The 22,487-nt window shown below is 45.2% G+C and overlaps 1 protein-coding gene across 2 annotated transcripts; it reads left to right on the forward strand.

Moving 5' to 3' along the window:
* The first annotated feature begins 62 nt into the window (after nt 1-62).
* On the forward strand, nt 63-22,072 carry LOC117657553 (uncharacterized). Of its 2 annotated transcripts, none has more exons than XM_060682332.2 (7): nt 63-193; nt 5,541-5,705; nt 8,312-8,419; nt 14,048-14,134; nt 16,274-16,437; nt 18,219-18,322; nt 21,817-22,072. In XM_060682332.2, exons 2-7 carry the CDS (start codon nt 5,543-5,545, stop codon nt 21,998-22,000), a joined length of 810 nt encoding a protein of 269 aa, XP_060538315.1. In that variant the 5' UTR covers nt 63-193; nt 5,541-5,542; the 3' UTR covers nt 22,001-22,072. The 2 variants fall into 2 exon arrangements, with proteins under 2 accessions (XP_060538315.1, XP_060538314.1); XM_060682331.2 differs by lacking the exon at nt 63-193 and adding an exon at nt 1,841-2,001.
* The last annotated feature ends 415 nt before the right edge of the window (nt 22,073-22,487 follow it).

The raw sequence follows: 22,487 nt of genomic DNA on the forward strand, positions 1-22,487 counted from the left end.
TTTTTTTCTCCCTCCCTAAGAACTTAGTAAAATGTTCGTTTTGGTCAAGAGCGGTGTAGCATCCTGATTCCGGGAGATGGGTCCATCAGAGTCCCTCTCTTTGGAGGAGAAAATGTGGGTCTCCGCAGGTCAAAGCTGCATCATCTGGTCCTAACCTGGTCCGTCCCAGTTTAGCATTTGGAGATCAGCCGAGGTGAGTTAAGAGCTGCGTTGTGAGCCATGGGCTCTTTCAGACTAACCTCCAGAATGTCAACAGTAATAGCAATAGCACTTAGACTTATATACCACTTCACAGCCCTCTCTCAGCGATTTACAGAGTCAGCCTCTTGCCCCCAACAATCTGGATCCTCATGACCTCGGAAGGATGGAAACCTGAGTCAGTCTTGAGCCGGTCAGGATCGAGCTGCTGGCAGTTGGCAGAGTTAACCTGCAATACTGCAGTCTCACCACTGCGCCACCATGGCTCTTCTACCAACTGTGGTCAACCAACCCCGTCAATCAAAAACTATTCCTGTTGGTGACGGAAGGATGTTGCGGAGATGTGGGTGGGATCCTTCAGAGCACACATGGATGTGCTGAGCAACCGGGCAGGTTAAGAGAAGCTGGGAGGGATGCGTAGTCTGCAGGGTTAAAAGTTCACCTGTCCTTTATGAGTTGAGGATGCTCCTCTCCAAACACACGTCGTAGGATCACCGTGAACCAGTGATGTGGTAAAATGCAACACACTTTCTAAAGAAATAGGACCTACATAACAGAATAACAGAGTTGGGAGGGACCCTGGATATCTTCTAGTCCAGCCCCCTGTTCAAGCAGGAGACTATATCATTCTGCACCATTGGCTATCCAATCTCTTCTTGAAGACCTCCAATGATGGAGCACGCACAATTTCTGGAGGCAAATTGTTCCATTATTTAGTTGTTCTCACTGTCAGGAAATTCCTCCTTAGTTCTAAGTTGCTTCTTGCCTTGATTAGTTTCCATCCGTTGATTCTTGTCCTGCCTTCAGGGGCTTTGGAGAAGAGGTGGACCCCTTCCTCTTCTTTGGGGCAGACCCTCAAATATTGGAAGACTGCCATTATGTCACCCCTCTAGTCCTGATACAGAATAACAGCATTGGAAGGGACCTTGGAGCTCAAGCAGGAGGTCCTATACCATTTCAGACAAAAGGCTGTCCATTCTTTTCTTTAAAAACCTCCAGTGTTGGAGCACTCGCAACTTCTGGAGGCAGGCTGTTCCACTGGTTAATTGTTCTCACTGTCAGAAACGTTCTCCTTAGGTCCAGGTTGCTTATCTCCTTGAGTAGTTTCCACCCATTGCTCCTTGTCCTGCCTTCAGGTGCTTTGGAGAATAGGTTGACTCCCTCTTCTCTGTGGCAGCCCCTCCAATAGTGGAAGATAGCTATCAGATCCCCCCCTAGTCCTTCTTTTCACTAGACTAGCCATGGCTCAGTTCCTGCAACTGTTCATCATATGTTTTGGCCTCCAGCTCCCTAATCATCTTTTTTGCTCTTCTCTGCACTCTCAATGAGTGTTGGGATCTCAATGATCTCAACATCTCCATGAGATGTTGAGACTAGAGTCTCAACATCTTTGTCTGTCTGTCCATCTCGGTCTGTCCGTCCGTCCATCCATCCATCCATCCATCCATCCATCCATCATCATGGTGGACCAAAGTTGCTTGCAAGGCCCAGTCTGTGTCCTCCTCCTCCCATCCCATCCCATGATGTCACAATCTCACCTTCCCTTCACCTTGCAGGTGTGCTGGGGATTGTGAATGCTTTGCTGAGGGCCCCCAGCAGCCAATCAGCAAGCGGCCCAACTCCCATTGCTGCTGGATGTCCCCAGTTAGGATTATCAAGAAGACCAAGCAGGTGGAAAAAGCAGGGGAGAGCAATGAAAATATCCAATAAGAACTTGCTCAAGATTCAGCAACATAGGAGAAGAAGACAGTAAACATAAGTGAACAATAGCGTTGGACTTTTAACAGAAATCACAAGTAGCAGGTACAAAATTGGGCGGCTTGTTTTTCTTTCTTTTCTTTTTTTTAAATTTGATTTATATGCCGCCCTTCTCCGGAGACTCAGGGCGGCTTACAATGTGCTTTAAGCAACAGCCTTCATACTTTTGTATATTTATACAAAGTCAGCTTATTGCCCCCACAAACTGGGTCCTCATTTAACCTACCTTAGAAAGGATGGAAGGCTGAGTCAACCTTGAGCCTTGGAGAGATTCGAACCAGCAGTAAATTGCAGGCAGCTGTGTTAATAACAGGGTGCTTTAAACCACTGTAGTACCAAGGCTCTTTAAATTATGTCTTACAATAGAATAGAGCTGGAAGGGACCTTGGAGGTCTTCTAGTCTCCTACTCAAGCAGGAGAACCTATTTTCAGAGAAGTGGCTGTCCAATCTCTTCCTTTTTTTTTTTTATTGCAAAAGTTTTACAATTACATTTTCACCCCTTTTCCCCCCCCACCACCCCCAAACTTCCCAACCTCCCTAACCCTCCCTAACCCTCCCCTCCCCCCAGACTTCCCTATAATATACTCACAACTCGTAAAAAAAAAACCCCTTAATATGACACTTATGTATAAACTTGAACCCCTCCCTCCCCTGTATGATTTTTCTTTTTACCTCATTACATTAAAATATTTCTAAAAGATTATTTTCAAGTAAAGGCTATTTGATACTTTCTAGTTTGGTATTTGTTCTGAACATATTCTATCCACCTTTTCCATTCCCACTCATAAGTCTCTTGTGAACAATCTTTTAAGTATGCTGAAATCTTCGCCATCTCTGCAAAACTGGCCATCTTCAAAGTCCATTCCTCGATAGTGGGCAAAGCTTCATTTTTCCAGTATTTACCTATCAACAATCTTGCTGCTGTTATCATATACAGTATCAGTTTTGTTTCACCCGATGTAAAACCCTTAACTATACCCAATAAAAACAATTGTGGAGAAAATTGAATTTTTTTCCTCAAAACATTCTGCATGACCCACCAAATTTTTATCCAAAAAGCCTTAACTTTCCTACAGGTCCACCAAACATGATAATACGTAGCATCCAAACATTCACATCTCCAACATTTTGGCTGAACATTAGGGTACATACATGACAACTTTTTAGGATCTAAATGCCATCTATAAAACATTTTATAGAAATTTTCCCTCAGGTTCTGCGACTGTGTAAATTTAACATTCTGAACCCAAATTTTTTCCCATGTTTCCAACATCACTGGTTCTTCAAAATTTTGTGCCCACTTAATCATACAATCTTTAACTAATTCAGTTTCTGAATCCCTTTCTAGCAAAACATTATAAAGCCTTTTGATATGCATTGGACCTTTCTCTTTTATATGTCTAACCAATTCTTCCTCATGTAACATAATACCAGTTTTTTGGTCCTCTTTCCATCTCAATTGTAATTGATTATATTGTAACCAAGTTAAATTAATCCCTTCGTCCAACAGTGTCTGCAATGTCTTCAGCTGCCATCTGCCCGCATCTGTAAAAAGAACCTCTTTGTATAAAAATCTCTTCCTAAAAACCTCCAGTGATGGAGCACCCACAACTTCTGGAGGCGAGCTGTTCCACTGGTTAATCTTATTTCCAAGGGTTTTTGACGTTGTATCTTGAAGGACCTCATCCTTAAAAAGCAGCTTTCCAGTTTAAGCCCCAAGAAAGATGAGACATTCTTGGACTAGCAGCTTTGACTTCAGTCTGGGTTGCTTCTGGTGTCTCCATTCTGGGTGTCTTGGTCTCCAAGCCTTACACGACCTTGATGTCCCACAAGCCGATTGGATTTGTCTAGTCAAGGTCTGTTGAGATGACCTTGTGGCCTACACTACCAACTTTCCTGCCTGGCTTTGCCTCAGGGCAGCCACCAGGACCAGGAAGCTCCTGTCCCACAACCTTTTCGTTTTGTTTGAAGATGGCTGCTTGGGACAGAACAGAGACCCTGCTCGTATCTCCTCTCTGTGCTGCTCTAGGTCTTCTCCATCAGGTTCTGGGGCTGCCCTGTTGGGGCTTGGCCACATCTTCCTGTGTGGTGGGAATGGTTGAAGGCAGGGAGATACTTTCAGTCATTTTCAGAGCATGGAAAAATGGCTCCCTCCAGGTATTTAGACTCGACAAGGTGTGAAGGCCGATGTCCTTGAATTGTTTTGGAGAAGTTCCTACCACCTCCTGGGGAGGAGGGAGACCCATAACAGGGATGTCCACAAGAGTTGGGTTTAAAAGGGTCAAGAGGAAGCCAAACACCCTGCCTGATCAAATCCCCGCTTCATTCTCTGATGTCTACATACAAAGGGCAGAATTTTGATTTCGTGGTGGCTGGTCATCTTCATGTTTTGACTCCAGAGGGCTGATCCATCCATCCATCCATCCATCCTTCCTTCCTTCCTTCCTTCCTTCCTTCCTTCCTTCCTTCCTTCCTTCCTTCCTTCCTTCCTTTTTCTTTCTTTCCTTTTCTTCCTTTTTCTTTCTTTCCTTCCTTTCCTTCCTTTTCTTTCTTTCCTTTTCTTTCCTTCCTTTCCTTCCTTCCTTTTTCTTTCTTTCATTCCTTTCCTTCCTTCCTTCCCTTCCTTCCTTTTTAAAATTTTTTTTTTTAATTTGATTTATATGCCGCCCTTCTCCGGAGACTCAGGGCGGCTTACAATGTGCTAAGCAATAGCCTTCATACTTTAGTATATTTTAATACAAAGTCAGCTTATTGCCCCCATAAACTGGGTCCTCAATTTACCTACCTTAGAAAGGATGGAAGGCTGAGTCAACCTTGAGCCTGGGGAGATTCGAACATGCAATAATTGCAGACAGCTGGTGTTAAATTACAGTGCCTTGTCTGCAGATCTATCCAGGCTTTTTCTTTCCTTCCTTCCCTTCCTTCCTTCCTTCCTTCCTTCCTTCCTTCCTTCCTTCCTTCCTTCCTTCCTTCCTTCCTTCATCCCTTTCTTCTCTCCCTCTCTCTCTCCCCCCCTCTCTCTCTTTTCTCCTTCCCTTCCTTCCGTAATATACAGCAGAGTACATAACAGGCATATACAAAATTTCCAAGAACTATACAAATATTTCCTTATACTTCCTAACGGTGAGAAGAATTAAGGGCTTGTCTCCAGAAGTTGTGGGTGGCTCCATCGCTGGAGGTTTTCAAGAAAAGCCTGGACAGCCACCTGTCTGAAATGGCACAGGCTCTCCTGCTTGAGTGGGGGGCTGGAGTAGACCTCCTGGCCCTCTCTGTAGGGGGAGACGGCCGGTGGGAGGATGGGAAGGCTGGGTCCTTGGTCCCGTCTCCTCCAGGGCTGCTTCCTTCTGCCTTGTGCCTCGGAGGCAGCGGCGGCTGGTGCTGTTTCCAGGGCTGCAGCAGGAGAGGAAGGGTCCAGGGGGCAGCTCAGCCCCTTCCTCTTTCTTGCCCTGCGTGTGCCAGCATCTTACCTGCCCAGAGGTTTCCCCAAAGCGCTGGAAGGCCTGGGGTGAGGGGGAGCTGACTGGGCGAGGGAGCCCAGAGGGCGGGTCCCCTTTGTGACGGTCTCTTCTTCTTTTCTCCCCAGTCATGGCCCCCAAAAAGCCCCCTCCGCCCCCTCCGCCTCCGCCTCCCCCAGACGAAGTGATCCATGTGCCTAAATTTAAAGCGATCCCTCCGGAGATCAAATGGCGACTGATTCGGCTCTTTGGAGTCTTCTGTTTCATCGTCTTCATCGCATCGACGGTTCACTGTAAGTTTATTTATTTATTTATTATTAAATTTATATACCGCCCTTCTCCCTGAGGACTCAGGGCGGTGTACAGCCAGAATTAAAAAACATGAAATACAAATATTAAAAACAATTAAAATCTATATAAATTTGGCCCAAAATTTAAAAAACCACAAACCAATTAAACATTTAAAAATTTAAAAAAATTTCTTCCTAAGCCAGCCCGGCTTGCTGGAAAAAGTGGGTTTTAAGGGCACGGCGGAAGGCACTGAGGTCTTGGATTCTCCTTATCTCTGGGGGCAGCTGATTCCGGAGGGTAGGTGCCCCCACAGAGAAGGCCCTCCCCCTGGGGGTCACCAGCCTACATTGAAGTTCCCGTCAGGGAGTCCTTGACTTACATTACACCAGTTCATTTAGTGACCGTTCAAACTTACATCACTGAAAAAAGAGGCTCATGAGCATTTTTCACACAACCATTGCAGCATCCCCGTAGCCATGGGCTCAAAATTCAGACTGCTGGCAACGGGCTCCATATTTATGACGGTCACAGTGTCCCCAGCGGGTCACGCGATCCCCTTTTTGTGACTTAACCAATGTCTCGCTTAGCAACTTGAAATGTTGAGCTCAATGGTCATCGTAAGTTGAGGACTGCCTGGTTTAATAAAAAGCCCACGATACACGCAGTCCTCGACTTACAACCCCGATTGAGCCCCAAATCCCCCTTGCTAAGTGAGACATTGGTTAAGTGCATGTCGCCCCACTGAACGACCTTTCTTGCCACCGTTGTTAACTGAGTCCCTGCAGTTATTAAGTTAGCGACATGGCAGTTAAGTGAATCCGGTGGCCCCCCCCCCATTGACTTTGCTCGGTAGATGGTCGCAAAAGTGGATCAAATGTTCAGTTGACTGAGTTTCATGTTTAATGAAAAAGGAGATTACAATAATAAATAATATTAACTAAATGAACTGTTGTAAGTTGAAGACTACCTGTATATGGGTATGATGATGATGATGATGATGACAGTATACACAGCAAACGAGATAACCATGCTGGATTTCGTATCCCAAATCACTAGTTTTTTTTTTTTTTTAATTTGATTTATATGCCGCCCTTCTCCGGAGACTCAGGGCAGCTTACAATGCGTTGAGCAATAGCCTTCATCCTTTTGTATATTTAATACAAAGTCAGCTTATTGCCCCCACAAACTGGGTCCTCAATTTACCTACCTGAGAAAGGATGGAAGGCTGAGTCAACCTTGAGCCTTGGCGAGATTCGAACCCTGCAGTAATTGCAGACAGCTGTGTTAGGGTGCACTAAACCACTGTACTATCTTGATAGTTGAACACTTCCCAAGCGTTTAGGACTGCGTGATGTATCAGCAGATTATGCGAGCAGATCCCAGTAAGGTAGCCTTCTGCAGCTGATCAATGGTTATTATTATTTTTTATTATTATAATAAATTAAAATATTATAATATAATATAAATAAAATATATAATATATAAATATAATAATAATAATAATAATAATAACAACAACAACTTCATTCATTAAACATGAAACTCAAGTCAACTGAACATTCAAAAATGCATCACAAATACCATTGACTGGTGCTAATGGTTGATACGGGTTGCTGCCAGCGTCCTAGGGATCAACCAAGTACCTTCTTAAGATGTACAATGTTCCAAGTAGCACAGTGTTTTTGCAGTTCCGCTGGGGTTATTGCAGGAAGCTGCAATTTGTTGATGTATCTTATAAAATTATTGGACATGGTACCAAGAGCCCCGATGACAATGGGTATCACTGTGACATGTTTCATCCATAGCCGTGTAGTTTTGATGGACAAGTTGTGATATTTCGTGATTTCTTTCCCCAGTTCTTTTTCTTCTACTCTGGCGTCTCCTGGTACCGCCATGTCAATAAATTGTACATTTTTTAAAAAAATTTGATTTATATGCCGCCCTTCTCCGGAGACTCAGGGCGGCTTACAATGCGCTAAGCAATTTTGGTTTTCAACAACTGTAAGAGGCGTGCGTAAGTGCACCAGCGTGCCTACCGTCCCTGTCCTAATATTCCTTTTTACTGACTCTTTTCATGTATTCAAATTATGTTTATACTTTGACCTGTTATCTTATATATGCTTGACAAATAAACTTACGATTATGATTACAAAAAAACCCCCTATGATATCTGGTGTGTTGTTTTCCAAGTGACGATCCGTCTGTATTCAAAAGTCCCACAAGTTCTTCACCTTCTCCTCTTCTATAACTTTTCCCACTTTATGTTCCCATGGCTTTTTGGATGATGATGAAGATGATGAAGATGATGATCTCTTTTATTCGTTAAACATGAAACTCAGTCAACCAGTCAATGATATTTGCGATACATTTTTAAATGTTCCGTTGACTGAGTTTCATGTTTAATGAATAAAAGAGATAACAACAGCAACAACAATAATAATAATAATGCCACCCATATGCAGGTAAGTTCACTTAGTGACCGTTCCAGCGTGGCTGGCTCAGGAATTCTGGGCGTTGAAGTCCACAGGTCATAAAAGGGTGACGTAAACATCTCAAACTTTTTTCCCATCGATGTAGACATAACGCCTTTCTGCTGTCTCCGTTTTAGATATTAAGCTGATTCAGGCGCCCCCCAGTCCTTACATACCACCCATGGAGTCCTTGAGGAGGACCCTGGCCAATGCCTTAAGAAAACCGTCCATCAGTGCTATAAGTGGTAAGTGGAGGCGGGAGAATCCTGCCCCTTGGGGTGGGCTCAACCCCAAGTTTTGAAACGGGCAAAAGAATTCCAGGGAGGAAGCATTTGGTGAGAATTCAGTGGGCCCAACCATCCGAACACAAGCGCTTGGATCCGGAGCTCTGCCCAAGTTGTCTTCTCCTTTCCAAAATCTCAGCCATCTTCTCTGGTGACCGGACGGATCTTGAGAGTCCTAGTGGACAATCCCTTAAATGTGAGCCAGCCGTGTGCGGCAGCTGCCAGAAAAGCCAACACAGTCAGTGGTGGGTTCCTCCCAGTTCCTCCCGGTTCCGCCGAGTCGGTAGCGGTGATGATATGACGTCACCGAACCAGTTCTGCCCCCCCGACCCCCTGCCCCCCCACGTTATTCTTACCTTTCGTTTGGCCCCACCCCCAATCTATTGCTGCCTCCTGAGTCCCAGCTGATTGGCTAGAAGGAAAAAAACTGTTTAAACTCTTGCCGCGGGGCTTCAAAGGGCCGCCCTACAGCTGATCAGTGTTAAAAGGCAGTGTGGTGGTAGACCGGTGCCTCAAAAAACAAATGGGTAGACCAGAGCCTCCAAAAACAAATGAGTAGACTGATGCCTCCAAAAACAAATGGGTAGACCAGTGCCTGCAAAAATAAATGGGTAGACCAGAGCCTCCAAAAACAAATGAGTAGACCGGTGCCTGCAAAAACAAATGGGTAGACCAGAGCCTCCAAAAACAAATGAGTAGACTGATGCCTCCAAAAACAAATGAGTAGACCAGTGCCTGCAAAAATAAATGAGTAGACCGGTACAGCTCTGCAAGCAGTTAAAAGCCTGGTAGACCAGTACCTCTGCTAAATCCTAAAGAATTGTCACATGACCATCAAGCCACGCCCACAAAATAAGCCACGCCCACAGAACCGGTAGTAAAAAATTTCAGAACCCACCCCTGAACACAGTCCTTGGCTGCATTAACAGAGGGACGGAATCAGGATCACATAAAGTGCTAGTACCACTTTATAAGGCCTTGGTAAGGCCACACTTGGAATCCTGCATCCAGGTTTGGTCACCACAATGTAAAAAAGTTGTGGAGACTCTGGAAAGAGTGCAGAGAAGAGCAGGAAAGAGGATTAGGGGACTGGAGGCTAAAACATAGGAAGAACGGTTGCAGGAATTGGGTAGGTCTAGTCTAGGAAAAAGGACATAAGAGCAGTCTTCCAGTATTTGAGGGGCTGCCACGGAAAAGAGGAGACAACCTGATGCCTCCAAAAACAAATGGGTAGACCAGTGCCTCCCAAAATAAATGGGTAGACCAGAGCCTCCAAAAACAAATGGGTAGACCAGAGCCTCCAAAAACAAATGAGTAGACCGGTGCCTCCAAAAACAAATGGGTAGACCAGTGCCTGCAAAAATAAATGGGTAGACCAGAGCCTCCAAAAACAAATGAGTAGACTGATGCCTCCAAAAACAAATGGGTAGACCAGAGCCTCCAAAAACAAATGAGTAGACTGATGCCTCCAAAAACAAATGGGTAGACCAGTGCCTGCAAAAATAAATGGGTAGACCAGAGCTTCCAAAAACAAATGGGTAGACCGGTGCCTCCAAAAACAAATGGGTAGACCAGTGCCTCCCAAAATAAATGGGTAGACCAGAGCCTCCAAAAACAAATGGGTAGACCAGAGCCTCCAAAAACAAATGAGTAGACTGGTGCCTCCAAAAACAAATGGGTAGACCAGTGCCTGCAAAAATAAATGGGTAGACCAGAGCCTCCAAAAACAAATGAGTAGACTGATGCCTGCAAAAATAAATGGGTAGACCAGAGCCTCCAAAAACAAATGAGTAGACTGATGCCTCCAAAAACAAATGGGTAGACCAGTGCCTGCAAAAATAAATGGGTAGACCAGAGCTTCCAAAAACAAATGGGTAGACCAGAGCCTCCAAAAACAAATGAGTAGACCAGAGCCTCCAAAAACAAATGAGTAGACTGATGCCTCCAAAAACAAATGGGTAGACCAGAGCCTCCAAAAACAAATGAGTAGACTGATGCCTCCAAAAACAAATGGGTAGACCAGTGCCTGCAAAAATAAATGGGTAGACCAGAGCCTCCAAAAACAAATGGGTAGACCAGAGCCTCCAAAAACAAATGAGTAGACCAGAGCCTCCAAAAATAAATGGGTAGACCAGAGCCTCCAAAAATAAATGGGTAGACCAGAGCCTCCAAAAACAAATGGGTAGACCGGTGCCTCCAAAAACAAATGGGTAGACCAGTGCCTCCCAAAATAAATGGGTAGACCAGAGCCTCCAAAAACAAATGGGTAGACCAGAGCCTCCAAAAACAAATGAGTAGACTGGTGCCTCCAAAAACAAATGGGTAGACCAGTGACTGCAAAAATAAATGGGTAGACCAGAGCCTCCAAAAACAAATGAGTAGACTGATGCCTGCAAAAATAAATGGGTAGACCAGAGCCTCCAAAAACAAATGAGTAGACTGATGCCTCCAAAAACAAATGGGTAGACCAGTGCCTGCAAAAATAAATGGGTAGACCAGAGCTTCCAAAAACAAATGGGTAGACCAGAGCCTCCAAAAACAAATGAGTAGACTGATGCCTCCAAAAACAAATGGGTAGACCAGTGCCTGCAAAAATAAATGGGTAGACCAGAGCCTCCAAAAACAAATGAGTAGACCAGTGCCTGCAAAAATAAATGGGTAGACCAGAGCCTCCAAAAACAAATGAGTAGACTGATGCCTCCAAAAACAAATGAGTAGACTGGTGCCTCCAAAAACAAATGAGTAGACCAGTGCCTGCAAAAATAAATGAGTAGACTGATGCCTCCAAAAACAAATGGGTAGACCAGTGCCTCCAAAAACAAATGAGTAGACTGATGCCTCCAAAAACAAATGGGTAGACCAGTGCCTGCAAAAATAAATGGGTAGACCAGAGCCTCCAAAAACAAATGAATAGACCAGTGCCTGCAAAAACAAATGGGTAGACCAGAGCCTCCAAAAACAAATGAGTAGACTGATGCCTTCAAAAACAAATGAGTAGACTGGTGCCTCCAAAAATAAATGAGTAGACTGATGCCTCCAAAAACAAATGGGTAGACCAGTGCCTCCAAAAATAAATGGGTAGACCAGAGCCTCCAAAAACAAATGGGTAGGCCAGAGCCTCCAAAAACAAATGAGTAGACTGGTGCCTCCAAAAACAAATGGGTAGACCAGTGCCTGCAAAAATAAATGGGTACACCAGAGCCTCCAAAAGCAAATGAGTAGACCAGTGCCTGCAAAAATAAATGGGTAGACCAGAGCCTCCAAAAACAAATGAGTAGACTGATGCCTCCAAAAACAAATGAGTAGACTGGTGCCTCCAAAAACAAATGAGTAGACCAGTGCCTGCAAAAATAAATGAGTAGACTGATGCCTCCAAAAACAAATGGGTAGACCAGTGCCTGCAAAAATAAATGAGTAGACCAGAGCCTCCAAAAACAAATGGGTAGACCAGTGCCTCCAAAAACAAATGAGTAGACTGATGCCTCCAAAAACAAATGGGTAGACCAGTGCCTGCAAAAATAAATGGGTAGACCAGAGCCTCCAAAAACAAATGAATAGACCAGTGCCTGCAAAAACAAATGGGTAGACCAGAGCCTCCAAAAACAAATGAGTAGACTGATGCCTTCAAAAACAAATGAGTAGACTGGTGCCTCCAAAAACAAATGAGTAGACCAGTGCCTGCAAAAATAAATGAGTAGACTGATGCCTCCAAAAACAAATGGGTAGACCAGTGCCTCCCAAAATAAATGGGTAGACCAGAGCCTCCAAAAACAAATGGGTAGACCAGAGCCTCCAAAAACAAATGAGTAGACTGGTGCCTCCAAAAACAAATGGGTAGACCAGTGCCTGCAAAAATAAATGGGTAGACCAGAGCCTCCAAAAACAAATGAGTAGACCAGTGCCTGCAAAAACAAATGGGTAGACCAGAGCCTCCAAAAACAAATGAGTAGACTGATGCCTCCAAAAACAAATGAGTAGACCAGTGCCTGCAAAAATAAATGAGTAGACCGGTACAGCTCTGCAAGCAGTTAAAAGCCTGGTAGACCAGTACCTCTGCTAAATCCTAAAGAATTGTCACATGACCATCAAGCCACGCCCACAAAATAAGCCACGCCCACAGAACCGGTAGTAAAAAATTTCAGAACCCACCCCTGAACACAGTCCTTGGCTGCATTAACAGAGGGACGGAATCAGGATCACATAAAGTGCTAGTACCACTTTATAAGGCCTTGGTAAGGCCACACTTGGAATCCTGCATCCAGGTTTGGTCACCACAATGTAAAAAAGTTGTGGAGACTCTGGAAAGAGTGCAGAGAAGAGCAGGAAAGAGGATTAGGGGACTGGAGGCTAAAACATAGGAAGAACGGTTGCAGGAATTGGGTAGGTCTAGTCTAGGAAAAAGGACATAAGAGCAGTCTTCCAGTATTTGAGGGGCTGCCACGGAAAAGAGGAGACAACCTGTTCTCCAAGGCTTAGGGGTCTTCAACCTCGGCAACTTTAAGACTTGTGGACTTCAGCTCCCAACTTTGCTGGCTAAGGTATCTGGGACTTGAAGTCCACAAGTCTTGAAAGTTGCCAAGGTTGGAGACCCCTGGTCCAAAGCATCTGAAGGCCGGACAAGAAGCAACGGGTGGAAACTCATCAAGGAGAGAAGCAACCTAGGACTAAGAAGAAATTTCCCGACAGTGAGAAACAATTAACCAGTGGAACAGTTTGCCACCAGAAGTTGTGGGTGCTCCATCATTGGAGATTTTCAAGAAGAGATTGGACAGCAATTTGTCTGGAATGGTGTAGGGCAGTGTTTCTCAACCTTGGAAGCTTGAAGATGGGTGGACTTCAACTCCCAGAATCTCTCTCTCTCTCTCTCTCTATGTCTGTGTCTGTCTATCTATATCCATCCATCCATCTATCATTATCTATTTATCTATCGTCTATGTGTATCTCTGTATCTCTGTATCTCTGTATCTCTGTATCTATCTATCTATCTATCTATCTATCTATCTATCTATCTATCTATCTATCTATCTATCTATCTATCTATCTGTCATCTATCATCTATCTCTTGGTATCTGTCTGTCTGTCCGTCCATAACTCTCTCTCTCTCTCCCTCTCTCTCTCCCTCTCTTTCCCCCCTCTCTCTCTCTCCCCCCTCTCTCCCTCTCTTCCCCCCCTCTCTCCCTCTCTCTCCCCCCTCTCTCCCTCTCTCTTCCTCTCTCTCTCCCTCTCTTCCCCCTCTCTCTCCCTCTCTCCCCCCTCCCTCTCTCTTCCTCTCTCTCTCCCTCTCTCTCCCTCTCTCTCCCTCCTCTCTCTCTCCCTCTCTCTCCCTCTCTCTTCCCCCCTCTCTCCCTCTCTCTCCCCCCTGTCTCCCTCTCTCTTCCTCTCTCTCTCCCTCTCTTTCCCCCCCTCTCTCCCTCTCTTCCCCCCCTCTCTCCCTCTCTCTCCCCTCTCTCTCCCCCCCTCTCTCTCTCCCCCCCTCTCTCTCGGTGTCTGTCTGTCTGTCTCATTCTCCTGTCCTCCTGTTTGTCGGGAGGTGGAGGTGTCTGACTCTTCACAACCTTCAGGTGCTTCCAAAGTCTGTGTCTCTTTCAGATCTGGCGACTGCCGAAGAGATTATTCAGCTGCCAAACTACCAGGAACAATCGGAATTGGCTTACCAAGACAAAAAGAACAAGTACCGTAAGTAGCTCCTTTCCTACCTGGAATTCCATCATCAGCCCAGCCACTCTGGCTTTTGACGACCCCGGCTGCAAAGGTTTGTGCTCCTGCTCAGCCCCTTGCGTGGATGCGGCATTAGAAGAGATAGCCTTGACCCCCCCCCCACTCCCCCCCACCCCCGCCCATTCTGCTGCCTCCCCCAATCTCCCTCAAGCCCCCCCCCTCCATCTTGGTCCCCCTCTGGCTTCCAGAGATATCATGCTGGAGCTGGGGTTGGGGTTATGCTCAGAGATACAAGCCTTCCTTGGGGGGGGGGGTGAGAGGAGGATAGAATGGGGACGTAGCTTATCAGGCCAAGGACCCTCCCTCAGGAAAGTCAAATCCTAGGGACAGTCTGAGTGAAAATGTATATGGAGAAATAGGCCAAGTCTCCTTTGGTGATGAGTCTGAACATACCCCATCTCTCTCTCTCTCTCCCTCCCTTCCCCGCCTCTCTATACCATCTATGGTCTCTCTCTCTCTGTCTATCTCTATCGATCTGTATTATATATTCAATTTTAAATTGGTTTTAAAAGTTTGGGGTTTTAAATTTGTCGGGGCCAAAATTATTTAATTTGATTTTATTCTATTTTTAAATTTTGTATGTATGTGTTTTTATTGTTTGGCTGTGCACCGCCCTGAGTCCTTCGGGAGTAGGGCGGTATAGAAACCTAATAAAATAAATAAATAAATAAATAAATATATAATCTGTCCATCTATTTCTCTGCCTGCCTGCCTGTCTCTCTCTCTCTCTCTTTCTCTCTCACCCTCTATCTAATCATCTATCTATCTATCTATCTTTCATCTATCTATCTGTCTGTCTGTCTGTCTGTCTATCTGTCTATCTATCTATCTATCTATCTATCTATCTATCTATCTATCTATCTATCTATCTATCTATCTATCTATCTATCTAATCTCTCTGTCTACCTTTCTATTTCTACTTCATGTTTCCTGTTTCCTATATCTGTCTATCTGTCATATATTCCTATGTCTGCCTGCCTGCCTGCCTGCCTGCCTGCCTGCCTATCTATCTATCTATCTATCTATCTATCTATCTATCTATCTATCTATCTATCTATCTATCTATCTATCTATCTATCAGTTCGATTTATTTGCCGCCCTTCTCCGGAGACTCAAGGCGTCTTACAATGCATTAAGCAATGGGGGGGCTAAGCAGGTAAGGCTTTCGTCCCCCCCTAAGCGGTGTTCTTTTTTATACAAAGTCAGTTTATTGCCCCCACAATCCAGGTCCTCATTTTACCTACCTCGAAAGGATGGAAGGCTGAGTCAACCTTGAGCCTGGCGAGATTTGAACTTGCAGTAATTGCAGGCAGCTGGCAACTAAGTGCTACTTTAACAGCACTTAGTCCACTGCGCCACCAAGGCTCTTATCTATCCTATCTATCTATCTATCTATCTATCTATCTATCTATCTATCTATCTATCTATCTATCTTTCATCTATCTATCTATCTATCTATCTATCTATCTATCTATCTATCTATCTTTCATCTATCTATCTATCTATCTATCTATCTATCTATCTATCTATCTTTCATCTATCTATCTATCTATCTTTCATCTATCTATCTATCTATCTATCTATCTTTTATCTATCTATCTATCTATCTTTTATCTATCTATCTATCTATCTATCTATCTATCTATCTATCTATCTATCTTTCATCTATCTATCTATCTATCTATCTATCTATCTATCTTTCATCTATCTATCTATCTTTCATCTATCTATCTATCTATCTTTCATCTATCTATCTATCTATCTATCTATCTTTTATCTATCTATCTATCTATCTTTTATCTATCTATCTATCTATCTATCTATCTATCTATCTATCTATCTATCTATTTATCATCTACCTATCTATCTATCTATCTGTTTCCTATATCTATTTCTATTATTTCTATTTCTGTCTATCTACCTCACCAAAATGGCATGCATCAATGAGATAAAACAACAACAACAACTGACAGTCGGATAGACAGACATCCCCTCCCTTCCCCTCCCCTCTCCCCTCTCCCCTCCCATCTGCTGAAGCACACACTGATTGTGAGCTGCGGATGTCAGCCAGGTGGTCCCACTTCTGCTTTTCCTTAGAATCCATCTATAAGAAAGGCACGGTGAAGGCCTCCACCCACTGGACGCTTTTCGGGAAGAACCTCTACTACATCTCGATCGGTAGGAAGACCTGGTACGACGCTCAGAACTTCTGCCTCTCCAGAGATTCCAACATGGTCTCCATCTTAAATGACGAAGAGCAGGTTTCACTCCTTTTTTTTCCCTTTTCTGACCGACTTCTAGAGTTTCTTAAGCAGCTGCTTCATCCCTACTCAAAAACTTCAGGTTGTTTTTTTTGCATTCTTGTCCGTTCTTCTATGTCTCCAGGCAAACATTTTGCAAGGACTGATTCAGCCCTTCCTCTCTCTGGAGGGGTACGGTCAGGCTCGATGTCAGGAGAGACACGCCAGTCCCATCAGAATAGGCTACCTACCTTTCCTTTTCTGGAGGAAAGGATGATGGGGAGGCGGGTCATCACCTGTGTAAGGGGTGGACCTAGATCCGGAAAATTGAAATTGAAAACCCGATATGGCCCTATATACCGTAGAATTCAATAGGGTTATTGCCCTGGGATAGAAGCTGTTTTTCAGCCTATTTGTCCTTGTTTTTATTGACCTGTACCGTCCGCCAGATGGTAATAGTTCAAAAAAAAAAAAAAAAGGGTGAGATCCAGGATGAGATGGTTCTTTAAGAATGTTTTGAACTATAAAAACTAATGTTTTTCACAGAGAAGGAGAGAGAGAAAGAAAGAGCATTCATTCGTCGGGCCCTTAAAACCTATTTCTTTCAGTTAGCCGGGCTAGCCTGATTTTATATTGGTTTTTTTTAAAATTGATACTGATTTTAATTGAAATGTTTTAAATTATGGGCCAAACTTTATTTAATTATTTTAAAACTATTTTAACTTTTGTGTACAAACATTTTATTTTTGGCTGCTCACCGCCCTGAGTCCGATAGGAGAAGGGCGGTATAGAAATTTAAATAATAAATAATAAATAAATAAATAAATAGATACGATTTCAAAAGGTCCTGCTGCTTGCTCCTGCCGGGTATACAAGAACAGATTCCTTCTCATTAATATTCAGGGTGTACCGATGCCACCTATAAAGGATTGTAGGAATGTCCAGCAACATTGCTTCTTGCACTTCTATACGTTTACTGCTAGAAGGCAGGGAGTTATCGGTAATTAAACTCAAAGCTTCTATCCCAAGTTATTCCCAAAGCTTGAAGGCAACTGTTCCCTTGGGCCGAGAAATAAGGGTGGGTGGGGAGGAAGCTACGAAGTCCTTACCTTCAACATTTTAATGGAAAGTGTGTCTTACCTGCATGCCACAAAGAGTCCATTTTTCTTAGCCACGGAACGGGCTTCCTTTGGCAAAGGAACATGAGCAGTTTTTTTTTTTAAATTTGATTTATATGCCGCCCTTCTCCGGAGACTCAGGGCGGCTTACAGTGCGTTAAGCAATAGCCTTCATTCTTTTGTATATTTATATAAAGTCAGCTTATTGCCCGCACAATCTGGGTCCTCAATTTACCCACCTTAGAAAGGATGGAAGGCTGAGTCAACCTTGAGCCTGGTGAGATTCGAACTTGCGGTAATTGCAGACAGCTGGTGTTAATCACAATGCTATCAGTCTGCTGAGCCACTAGGCCCTTGATTGTTAATTGTACAGTAAGTGTTTTGTCAAACACGGCATTCCCACCCTGTGACACTGTTCCTTCTCCAGTGGTGGGATTCAATTTTTTTTTTACTACTGGTTCTGTGGGCGTGGCTTGGTGGGCGTGGCAGGGGAAGGTTACTGCAAAATCCCCATTTCCTTCCCATCAGCTGGGACTCGGGAGGCAGAGAATGGATGGGGATGGGGGCCAGTCAGAGGTGGTATTTACCGGTTCTCCGAACTACTCAAAATTTCTGCTACCGGTTCTCCAGAACTGGTCAGAACCTGCTGGATTCCACCTCTGTCCTTCTCTTCTTTTTTGGCAGAAGTTCATCTCTTCGCAGTTCAACGAGTCTGTCTGGATTGGTCTGAGTGATGAAAATGACGAAGGCAGCTGGCAATGGTCGGATGGATCCAGATTAACAATACAGTGAGTCTGTGACCCACGGACTCCCCCACCCGCCAGCTAAAAGATCCTGCGGCTGATCACTAAATCTGCGTCAGGCATGACCCACGCGTGAAGAGTTCAGACTAGCTACTTTATTGTTCTGTTGGAGGAGTGCGGGGGCTCACGAGGTTAGGACGCTGGGCTGCCACGCGGCAGGCTCGTGTTTGAGGCCCAGTTGCTACTGTGGTATGGGGTGAGCTCCTGCCACATACTCCAGCTCCTGCCAACCCAGCAGTTCAAAAGAGTAGATAGATGGGTACCATTTCAGTGGGCAACTTAATGGGTACATGAAAAGAGCCCCCAACTGAACGTCCCTTGGTCAACAGTGATGTCAATCCAGAAGTGCTTTGGTGCTGTTGACACAACTGTAGTAGTAGTAGTAGTAGTAGTAGTAGTAGTAGTAGTAGTAGTAATTGTTTATTGTCTATTTCTCAGGCATCTTCTCAGTCTGCTGACACTTGATCAGGTTCAACAGCATTCTAGGAGGGTTGGGCCTTGCCGTTTGTGTCTATGTAGTGATTCCAGACTGATTCCTCACTTGACTCCTCCTCCTAGCTGGCATAGTCTCTCTCCAACAATTGATGGAGATGAAACAGTTTTGTGGGCTCTTTTGGTGGCCCTGTTCAGTAAGGATTCTTGCCAGTGTCAGTCTGAGCTACCATACCGAAAAGATTAAAAGATTACAGGTAGTCCTTGACTTAACAACAAGTTCATTTAGTGACAGTTTGAAGGTACAACAGGACTGAAAAATGTGACTTATGACCATTTTTCATGCTTAAAGCCATGCAGCATCCCCATGGTCACATGATCAAAGTTTCCTCGGCATCTGGCTCGTATCTATGACGGTCGCAGTGTCCCGGGGTCATGTGATTCCCTTTGGCAACCTTCTGACCAGCGAAGTCAACGGGGAAGCCAGATTCACTTACTGACTATGTTACTAACTGAACAACCGCAGGGATTCACTTAACAACTGGACAAGGAAACATGGGGCAATGTTCCCTTAACCAACCGTCTCACTTAGCAAAGGAAATTTTAGGCTGGATTGTGATCATAAGCCGAGGACTACCTGTATTGGAATGGATTCTTTGTTCTTCTGCCTGGATTTCAGGATTCTTTTGTTTTACATAAAAGTGGGGGAAATGTTGTTTCTTCGCTTTACGATCACATCCTTCCCCTGGTCCAGGTACTCCCGTGGTCGCCAATCTTTCCGGCTTTGCGGATCGGTGGGAGAGGAGAGGAAATCCAGGAAATGGTTCTGTGTGACTGGCATTTGCACGCTCAACTCCGTTTGTGTGAGGTGTGGGCACTGGTGTGTGCGCCCACATGAACGAAGCTTCACCTGGGCACGTGAGTGCTCGCAGTTCATGCAAATGGAGCTGCACAGGTGCACTCGCCCACCACTTGGGCGGTCCAGTTTCAAACAGGACACGGCCCAGTACCGGGGTTTGATGCAGTGGTGAAATCTAAAATTTGTTACTACCGGTTCTGTGGGCGTGGCTTGGTGGCGGGTGGGGTGGGGGTAATGTGACTGGGTGGGCGTGGCCAATTTTTTTTTTTACTTTTAAAACCATTTTTTCAAAAGGCTCTGAGGATCCCAGTTGAGTTGCCTGATCGGCAGAGGCCTTTTTTTCTTTTAAATGCCTCTGCCGATCAGGCAACTCAGCTGGGATCGTCAGAGGCATTGAAAAGGAAAAAAGCCTCTGCCAATCAGGAAACTCAGCTGGGATCGTCAGAGGCTTTTAAAAGAAAAAAAGCCTCTGCCAATCAGGAAACTCATCTAGGATCGTCAGAGGCTTTTAAAAGAAAAAAAGCCTCTGCCAATCAGGAAACTCAGCTGGGATCGTCAGAGGCATTGAAAAGGAAAAAAGCCTCTGCCAATCAGGCAACTCAGCTTGGATCGTCAGACAATGTTGTAGAAAAAATGCTTTTAATTTTTTTTTAAAAAAAAGCCTCTGATGATTGCGCAGCTCAGCTGGGCATGGGGGTGGGCAGGGATTTTTGTTACCGGTTCTCCGAACCACCTGCTGTTGTGACCCCGACTCCTGAGCCTGTCCTAACAGAGGAAGAGGACTCAGAAGGTGATGGGGAGGAACTGACAAGGCCTCCCTCTCCAGGATCCTCCTCTCTGGCAATGCCTCAGGTTCCATCCGAAATTCCAGAGGAACAGCCTGGGATGTGCCAGGAGGAAGGCATATCGGAGCACCAATTGATAGGGAGCGAGGAGGATGAATCCTGGCTTGATCCCAGGCAGCATCGGAGGGAGAAGCATGCGCAGCAACGGAAGAGGCATGGGAGGGCCAGAGATTGAGCTGAGTCACGGAGCCACGCCCTACCAGGAATAAAAGTGGGTGGGATTGCTCTTCAGGCTTTGTGACGGACAAAGTTAAAAACCTGAGAGTCACTTTGTGATCTCTGAAATTCAGCTTGGATATATTTTGGACTGAACATTAACTAAACTCTTGTCTCATGGATAATTTGTTGCTCCTGGAACGGACTGAAGATAAGTCCTCTTCTGCGTTATGGGAGTGAAAACGGTCTTGGCAGGCATTTGGCAGTTTGCTGCCAAAACCTTGGTCTGCCAGGAATTCTAATCTGTTTACCTAATAAAATATTGGCAGGCGTGCTTGGTATTACGATTGCCTGTGTGAGGAAGGGGGACAGAACACTTGCCTCCATCGCTGTCAAATCATCCGAACCGGGAGCATTTCACCCTGGTTTGATGTCCTCTGTTTTACCTGTCATGCCCTTGTCGGAGCCTGAATCTGTGGAGCAGGACGAGTGGGTGCTGGAGCCGAGGGAGATCGAGGGGGCGGCTTCGTTGGCTTCAAAGGAATGTGTGGAGGAGCAGGCCAAGGGCTCCTCAGGATTGGGATGGCTTGTTAGCAGGGAGGAATGAGGGCAAGCAGTGGACATGAGGCATGGCGAGCTCAGGCGATGAGCAAGGACCATGCCCTCCTGATCCCTGAGCACGGAGAGAAGGCAGCGCAGGCTGTTCCAACGACTCGGGAGGAGAGTGCCCCGCCCCTCTTCACAAGGCACACCTGGGGACTGAGATTTAAGGAGACGCATTTGTTGGGGAGGGGCATTTGTTGGGAACAAACGTTGAATCGGTAGAGTTTGGTGTGACATTTGGTACAGACCTTTGGAGTGCTTGCTTCTTCCTGGCTTTGTGGACTCAGTGCCTTGTTCCTTTGCTTTGCTGGACTGGGCGCAGCCAGAGGCTGCCGTGTGTGTGTGTGTGTGTGTGTGTGTGTGTGTGTGTGTGCACACTTTGCTCTGGGACATGCCAAGAACGTGGGAGCAGATATCTGGGAGGACATTTGGAGCATTAAAGGGGAGTTTGAACTCTCAGCTGGCTGTGTGACCTTTGTGCCTCGTCCCGGGTCATCACACTACGTATGCATTAAGCTTTGACTTCTCATTGAACGGGTGAGGATAGGTCTTACGGTAACCTTTCCTTCTCCTGCACCCACCAGGTTCTGGGATGTTGGCAGTCCTACTATCCTGAAGAAGAATGGAGAAGTGGACCGAGATTGTGCTTTCATTAACCCTTCTGCCGGTCTATTTAGCTGGAAGGATGACAATTGCCATGCACTTAAACAGTGGGCTTGTAAGGAGATCATAGTGATGGAAGATATAGAATATTTAAGCCAACCCTAATACTTGAAGCCACCTTAGATGTGAACACAGTTTTGTTTTTCTCCATCTGAAACAGTAAAATAATGAAAATACTCTTCTTGTCCTCGTGTCCTGGAAGGAAGGAAAAGCCATAAGGTGGATATCATATATAAGCTCTGCAACCAAGGCCAGACCTTGTTCAACTGCCTCCTGAGCACTGCTCATGTTTTCAAGATACGCTGCCCAAAATGACCCAAACTGGTCCCAATTCATAGCACATACTGGCTATGTTTCGGGTTCCTCCAGCTAGACCAGTGTTTCTCCACCTTGGAAGCTTGAAGATGGGTGGACTTCAACTCCCAGAATCCCCCAGCCAGCAGCGCTGGCTGGGGGATTCTGGGAGTTGAAGTCCACCCATCTTCAAGCTTCCAAGGTTGAGAAACACTGAGCTAGACTGACTAACTTATGGGTCACAGGTGGATCGAATCAATGTATTCATTTAATGCTGAGCATCATCTAGATGCGAGCC

This window comes from Pantherophis guttatus, chromosome 8 (assembly GCF_059756535.1).
Source record: "Pantherophis guttatus breed Tessera chromosome 8, ASM5975653v1, whole genome shotgun sequence".
Taxonomy (NCBI): domain Eukaryota; kingdom Metazoa; phylum Chordata; class Lepidosauria; order Squamata; family Colubridae; genus Pantherophis; species Pantherophis guttatus.

Bases quoted from the DNA above. Each gene is read 5' to 3' on its own strand.
- LOC117657553 (XM_060682332.2), top strand. From the start codon at position 5,543: ATGGCCCCCAAAAAGCCCCCTCCGCCCCCTCCGCCTCCGCCTCCCCCA. The intron at 8,420-14,047 runs GTAAGTGGAGGC...TGTCTCTTTCAG, and splicing joins GTCCATCAGTGCTATAAGTG to ATCTGGCGACTGCCGAAGAG. The intron at 16,438-18,218 runs GTTTCACTCCTT...CTTTTTTGGCAG, and splicing joins TCTTAAATGACGAAGAGCAG to AAGTTCATCTCTTCGCAGTT.